The 8,178-nt window shown below is 31.8% G+C and overlaps 1 protein-coding gene across 1 annotated transcript in view; it reads right to left on the minus strand.

Annotated features, from left to right (window-relative positions):
- tefu (Serine/threonine-protein kinase tefu) overlaps positions 1-8,145 on the minus strand; it is a 98,795-nt gene extending 90,650 nt beyond the window's left edge. The window contains exons 1-8 of the mRNA XM_072530574.1: positions 7,829-8,145; positions 7,655-7,769; positions 7,350-7,511; positions 6,333-6,559; positions 5,974-6,075; positions 3,327-3,584; positions 2,431-2,561; positions 1,200-1,436 (exon numbers count right to left, since the gene is read on the minus strand). Coding sequence (XP_072386675.1) covers positions 1,200-1,436; positions 2,431-2,561; positions 3,327-3,584; positions 5,974-6,075; positions 6,333-6,559; positions 7,350-7,511; positions 7,655-7,769; positions 7,829-8,014 — 1,418 coding nt within the window. The 5' untranslated portion in view covers positions 8,015-8,145. The remainder of the gene's footprint in view (positions 1-1,199; positions 1,437-2,430; positions 2,562-3,326; positions 3,585-5,973; positions 6,076-6,332; positions 6,560-7,349; positions 7,512-7,654; positions 7,770-7,828) is intronic.
- Positions 8,146-8,178: the final 33 nt, after the last annotated feature.

An 8,178-nucleotide genomic window follows, 5' to 3' on the forward strand; every position in this document is an offset into this window, starting at 1 on the left:
GCCTGGTACATCTATTTACAAGTACGGGTACAGAGATCAACAGTTTGATCAGTCATGATATTGGTAGTCTAATGAATGAGTTTGTTATAGAGTATAATGAGGATGAATGGAAGCTTTTTATAGACTCTTCAAAAACAAGTTTAAAAGCTGTACTCTTACACAATGGGAACACTTCACTTCACTTTTTATTGCTCATTCAGTCCATATGAAAGAGACATATGAAAATCTTGACACAATTCTACAGAAAATCAGCTATTCAGCTCACAATTGGATGATCTGTGGAGATTTAAAAGTTGTTTGCATACTACTTGGTCAACAAAACGAATTTGCAAAGTTTCCATGTTTTATTTGTAAATGGGACAGTAGAGCAAGAGATAAACAAATCAAGTTAGGCATAATGAAACAGTTTGTCAAGGCCCTGCCTAAAGATGGAGAATGTGTCAAGTACTTGAGTAGAAAGTTTCCCCATCTATCAGAAGCCAAATTGAGAGGTGTTTTTGTTATACCAGATATTCGTAAAATGATGTTTGACTCCACCTTTGAAACCAAGATGACTACTAAGGAAAAAGAAGCTTGGATTGCATTCAAAAAAGTTGTAACCAAGTTTTTAGGTAATGTGAAAGACCCTAACTACGAGCTTATAGCAGCTAATTTATTAGATAAGTTTAAAGATTTGGGATGTCTAATGAGTCTCAAAATCCACTTTTTGCATAACCAACTTGACTTTTTCCCTGAAAATCTGGGTGATGTCAGTGAAAAACAAGGCGATGTATTCCACCAGGATATCAAGGTGATGGAGAAACGATACCAGGGATGTTGAAACACCAACATGATGGGTGATTACTGTTGGTCACTTCATCGGGAGCAACAGAGTGCCTCGAAATGGAGAAAAAGCTACTTGAAAAGTTTTACAGAAAAAAGAGAAAAAGAAAATACACAAGCATTGACTCCTGAAATGGTTGTATAGACCTATACAATAACAAGATAAGAATTAGATGAAAGGTATTATTCTAATAATGTATCATTTTAATGTATCTCGGTATTTTGTCTTTTTCAAATTATTATAATGTAGAATACACCAGTGTCATATTGTGGGAAAACTGTGGGTGATTAGTAAAACATAATTTCAGATTCTTTTTTAGCGCCATTGTAAGAAAGGTTTAATAAATCTTTGTTACAGTTAAAACATTAATACATACCTAGTAGTATTTTCTCCGATAAGTTTCCACAGCTTTGTTAATTTATCTTGATGGAATCCTACTTCTAAACTATTTTCCATGTGCAGCATTGTCGATAAACAATAATAGACATTTTCAACAATGTCATGTTCATTCTTTTCAATTTGAATCGAAGATAATATTTCTAGGAGACTAACGTAATCGTCGATTTGTATAACACTGGGATGAATCTGGATCAAGCACCTTACAAGATGTATCCTAAAGAATTAAAAATAAATAAATATTAATAATTGTGGATATTGTTAACTTTACATAAAATTCACATTTTTTGACAAACCGCGTCTATAACTGAAACATTTTCATATATGTCCTTAATTTAATGTAACCATAAAGTAAACTTTTTTATTTTTAATTTTATGAAAAAAAGTTTACTTTTTGTTTTTTTTTTAGTTGTTTTTTAAATAAACTAATTTTGGAGTCAAAAATATTTACTTGTCTTGGCAGGCTATCAGCCCTCCGTGTGTGGTGAAATGAAAAGATTTTCGATTGTCTGTTGTTTCTACTGGGTACTTTAAGACATATGAGGGATAACAATTGAGGATACTCTATAATAGCATCAACAACTTTATGCAGGAAACATAAATCTAATAATGTCCTCCTTGACTCAAGTGTTGGTAAATCAATACTGTCTCTTACCCACTGATAGTCATATTCCTTTCTACTGTATCAATTCCTAAAAGCTGCTATCCCCAGAAATTTATTTTGGACCCTTTCAATATGTTCAATGTAACAGTTGTATGATGGGGACCATACAACTGATCCATACTCTAGAATGGGCCTAACGAGACCATAAAGTCTTCTAAATGTGACCAAAGACAGGTCTACAGATGTGGGTTGGATAAATCCCACTGTACATATGTTATTATAGAGAAACATCCTTAACTATGTAAATTAAGATCATTATTGTGTTTATATACTTTCCTCACCGTTTTTTTTTTCTAGTATATGCAGCAGCTTGGGACAGAAAAATTCTGGGTATTCTGGGAGTGAAAGCATTTTGCCTATCTTAACAGGGGTACCCTTTAGCTTAATGACATGTAAACCATAAAGGTCAATTTATATTCTCACCAATACGTGATAATCACACACTTTTGATACTTTTTTATATAGTATACTTAAGAAATTTTTAACATAAATTTTACTGGATAGTAATTTAAATGATTCAAAATTATCTATAAATGAAAATACATACCACAACCAATTTTTGGTGTCTTGAATCTTATCTATCAATCCTCTCATACTTAAATTTACTTTCTGCCTTTTTTGTGATGGATACGAACAGTCGATTGACATAGTGACATCTAAATCTGGACACATGAATAGCTGAAATAGATAAAAGAAATAAATCTCACATTCCCTAATCATTTAATATTAGTAAAAACAGCCATCGGTGTTTTGAGATTATTAATAACCTTGCTATACTTTATTTCCAGTTAAAAACGGAATGTTTAGTTTATGCAGATAGGTGTTGCCAAAACTGTCAGGCAAGTGTTGCTACTAGACTGCCGATATACGACTCATTCTAATTCTTATTAAGTACTGTGTAGATGTAGATAACTTGTGAAACGCTCTATAGATGAGTTTTTTACTTTTATTTGGCAATTTTTCTATTTAACTTCTCAAAATGTATTACTATTGTTACGATAATAAATATCATGGCCTACAAAACTAAATATATTATGACTAATTCTGTTTTTGTTGTAGTTATTTCGGCGTTTGTTTACCAGAAGCATCTAGACCCAAATTATGATGAGTCATCCGACTCGAAGTTTCCAACTAGGCCGAATAAAAGCAGTCTGAGCTTCTGGTTACTTCGATGGGAGATCGCCGCTTCACCGTTATTCTCGAATAACAGGATTTTATATTTATAGAGGAATTTTTTGATGAAGAGGGCTAGTTAATTTTGATGATTCGCGCCGCGATTTAATTGTAACGTTCGTCAAATAAATTGTACAGTAGTTTAATAAACTGATATAAATTACCGTGTGTTTTAATAAATTAAAATAAGAACAATATAATAAATTAGTAAAGAATTAATAAATAAAATATAAATAATTATAAATAAATAAAAACATTACACTATTTTACCTGTTTGACTGTTTCCGCGTGAAGTCTGGAAAAAACTGAGCATACATTCGTCCTCTCGTTTTCTTGTTTGAAAAAAGAACTGTTTTTTTGATAGCACTTAAAATACAAACTAATTTCTTTTGAGATTATACTGTACATAGTCTTTATGATTTTCTTCCAGTTGTCCCAACTATAAGCATAAGCTGCGCTATGGCCTTCTGGAACACCGTTTGGATGATGGATTATCATTTGGAAGAGGAAAAATTGCACTAACAGTTCCTGAAATAATAAAAGCGGTGATCTAAAACCTAATAATAAAAATTACAGTAAGGAGCTCAATAAAAACTTTAAAGTGCTCGAAAATATCCAGTCTTGCCCTAAATATTCATTTAAAAGTTGTCTAATTATGGTTTTTAAAGAAATACAACATACATAGATAAAGAATACTGCTTATTAACGTGTCCACTTTCAAATTGGAAAATATTTTTACAAAAGCAAGTTTAATTTTTGATGTCGAAAAAATAATAATCAGTTGTATTTTGAAATTTGTTGTTTGTTTGTTGAAGATATTGAACAAACTATCATCCCACAGTTACTTTCCTGTGGAATTTCAACTACCTCCGATATAAACCCCGAAATGTTAACCTTTTTGCTAACGACGACTCCGATTGAAGCCAGTTGCTGTTATAAAATATTTTCTATACTATACTATTACTATAATAATAACAGAAAAAGAAGCGGATGGGAGAGTTTTTCAAAGGAGAAAACGAAAAAATTGTCGCCAATGTGTTAAAGAAGGAAAATGACGATGAAAGAATGCAAAGAATGCTACAATAAACCGAGCTTATGTCCAAAATAATTCTAGAAATATTACGATTTGTTGGAAATCAGTAGAATTTTATATCTTTTATATCTATATTTTTATACTTAGGTACCTACTTAGGAGGGCAATCCGATCAGTAATTAGTCTCACCGTCCGATGGTGCCATTATCGCAAGAAAAATTTAGGATCGTGTAGTAGTATTACAGTACATTCTCATAGACGACTACTGTCAAAATTTCAGCCGAATCGGACCGGTAGTTTTGTTTTGACTGCGTGTAGAAGCGGAAGTGTCTGCCGATTTTAGAAAAATGGAAAAAGAACAATATTGATTGGTGGTTGAATTCAAGTCAACGAGCACTTGGACGCTGTATACGGTGATTCTTCTCCCTCGATGTCGACCGTCAAAAATTGGCTTAACGAGTTTCAACGTAGTCGCACGTCGGATTTTGAAGAAGCATGACAAAAATCCATGATCTCGTAATGACAGACGATAGCTGAGACACTAGGCATCTCAAAAGTCCGCGTAGATCATATCCTGCATGAAATTTTGGGCATAAGAAAGTTGCCGATGCAAGTTTGCTCACTCCAGACAACAAGACAACTTCACAGCAATGTTTGTTGGATTTTAAACGCAGCCCGAATTAGTATCTGCATAATTCCGTGATCTTCGACAAAACATGGATACACTGGTACAAACCAGAGACCAAGAAGCAGTTAACACTGCAGTTAAGACTGTCCTATCGGCTGGAAAGGTGATGGAAAGCGTTTTCTGTAATTCACAACATGTGATCTACATCAACTATCTGAAGAACGACAAAACAGTCAGAGGGCTCTACTATGCTGAATTATTGGGCCGATTTGACGCCGAATGGCAGCAAAAACGGACCCATGATAACTCACTGGCTCACACCTCCGCCTTCGCCACGGCCAAGTTGGTCGAATAAGACCATGAACTGCTGCCCCATCCACTGTTCTCCAGATTTTATTCTGTGCGACTTTTTTTTATTTCCAAACTTAATAAAGTCAATCCCGGGGCAGAAATTTGAGTCAAATGAGGAGGTTATATCCGCCACGGAGGTCTACTTTACAAACTTTGAGAAAATGTATTTTTCAGGCTGGTTAACAAAGTTGGAGTATCGCTGGGTCAAATATCTCGAGCCAAAGGAGACTATGTTAAGAAATAAACCGCCACTTCTTCAAAATTTTCTTGTTTCTTTTGTAGACTAAGGACTTATCGAACCATCCTCGTATATTGTACATGTATATGTATAGATTGAAGTCAATAGTTTTCTTCAGAGCCATTTTTTATTGGCCAATAACATGTTTTTGTGTTAAACAAACATTACATAATAAATAAATAACAAAACATATAGTGTAAAACTTGTTATGTGCATAGTTTTAACAAAGATGTCAGCAAAAGTGTTAATCAAGATTTCTCTATTTATGATCTGTTAATCCGTTATAAAAAAACACAGTAGGATTACAACTTGATTGAAATATCGATTTTGAGGCACTGGAAAGAACTAAATAGTAGGTATATTATTATCAATCTAATTTAAAAATCTAAAAAATTTTAAAAATAGATCTTGTTCAGAAAATAATTGTGAAGACTCTCATGGATGACACTATAAACAAATTGCATAGATGTAATGAATGAGATTGAATGAAGGACGATAAGTGTTATACATGATCAAAGATACAGTCATCCAAAATGTTTCATTATTTCAAACAGAATAATTGTTATTATTCTTTTTGGAATAAACTGTAAAAATATATCAGATTAAAATATAAACTATTTGCAAATTTTCATTTAACTCAAATTCTTATTATATTATTAAAAATTACCTTTGTTTTTTCTGGTTTTCCATTATTTTCATATATATCTGCTAAAGACGTGAATATTTCTTCTCCAAATTTGCAACATGACACACGATTATCTTTGGCAGTCTAAAACATTAAGAATTTGCGTGTGTGAATCCATTTTAGAGAAGGGTAAAGGCATTATTTATTTATTTATTTAATATATGGGACCCATTAAATGTTACAATTTACAATATACAAAATAGTGGTTAAGTACACAGTATTTTAAGATAACAAAATTAAATACTCCCTAAATAATGTAGACTAAAAATATACATACACATGCATGCTGCTTATGCTGCCTGATAAACAATCTATATATGCAAGAACAAAAGGACACTTACATGTTTGCAAAACTCGAGAGCAGTCTCTATGATGTCTTCTTGAATAGATCTTGGTGAATTTAGAGTTACTTTTTGACAAATCTTTGTCAAAAAGTCAAATTCCTTTCTCAGTAGTCTGGGAGGAAGCCCACATGTTGGACCATATTTAATTAGAGTCATAAAGCTGTGAGACACTACTAGATTCTCATTATATTCTTCTAGGACACGCTTCAACTTACAGTATATTTCTGAAAATATATATAAAAGTTCTATGTGTTCTCAGTTCAAAAGAATTTTATATAATTAATATAAAGGAAAGGGCCAAAATACTACCAAATATAATTTTCATATATTCATACAATTACTTCAGTTTTTACAATAGAGCCTGTTAACTTCCAAGAATGAGTGTGTTGTCCTTGTGTGTAAATTAAATTCATCCATCTTTGACGCATATTTGGATAGTTGCCTGGAATTTTTCTTGAAATATGAAATTGTGAATACCAACATCATTCAAATATTTAGCTAAAAGTCTGTAATGATTAAGTTGGAATAATTTATCTCTAAAATGATACTTTAAAACCAATTTTGTCTGGGAATAAGCATTAAAAGAAGCCAAATTCTTTAGTTTATTTTACATTTTATTTAACACAGTTTGATCATGTGATCACTTCACAGTTGATAAAGATAAAAGCAACTGCTTCATTCAGTCAGCATTTTTATAATTAGCTTAACATAGTTATATTTTGTTAGCACGTAAATCATAGCATGCAAATTCATATGCCTGGCATCATTTGCATTGAGGTAAGAGTTTGTTGGTTTTTAAGAAATCTACTTTCATCCTTCTTTTGTCTGAATGTTAATATAAACATACTTAGAGGTTCTCAGATTTAAAGTAAGCACCCTATTTGCTTGATTATGTCAGAGAAAGCAAATTTTGTTCCTCCACAAGCACTGCCCTAGCAGTAAATTTCAGAAGATTCAACATTAGGGGTCTATGGAAACTAAACCATAAATAAATTTTAACAAAAAGCAACTTACCTTCCCAATCCTCCTCTTCCAGAGCTCCTCTACATTTTGAATTTGACAATATACATTTCTGTAAAATATCCATGAACTGTTTTTCATAACATTTTTTCATCTGGATGTCATCCATGCATCCTAGTATATATCTAACCAAATCATTGATATTTATTTCTCCATCTGAAATAAATGATGTTGAGCTATTTACATAACAATATATACTTTATAATTTTGTTAAAGAATTGATACTAATAAGCTATAATAGCTTATCAATTGAAATATCCATATTTACTAACATGTAACTAAAAACTAGTGATTATTACCTTCTTTAATGGCCTTGGTAACAACTTGAACAAACAATTCAATACTTAAATAATTTGCAGGGGCATTGCTTGAACCATTCTTTTTCTTGGAATCATCAAATATTTTCTGGGCATCCTTGAACAATTCAAAACATTGTATTTTTAAAAGTTTTGAGTGTGAACAGCTATACATACCTTCTTAATACATTTCTGCAAAGATTTTATAAGTCTTTTCCAAGAAACGAATTTTCCGCGGTTTAATATATTGATAGATTCTTGACTTTCCAAAGCAGAATTTAGTTTTGTGCAATACTTTTTTCTTTCAGTTACTTTATCACTTTCTAAATAAATGCAACAGTCTGTTAGTTCACTGGCACTCATTTTGATTAAAGTTTAGAACAAAATTCAGTATTTAAAACAAGAAAATAACAATTAAAACACTCTCCAACATTTTTCTTAATCCATTAATAGTAAATAAAATACAAAACCTGCCGCCACAATAATCTGTAATCTGTAAACAGAATGGAAAAAAATCTTCTTTTTTA

The sequence above is a fragment of the Diabrotica undecimpunctata genome, chromosome 4 (genome assembly GCF_040954645.1).
Source record: "Diabrotica undecimpunctata isolate CICGRU chromosome 4, icDiaUnde3, whole genome shotgun sequence".
Lineage (NCBI taxonomy): Eukaryota > Metazoa > Arthropoda > Insecta > Coleoptera > Chrysomelidae > Diabrotica > Diabrotica undecimpunctata.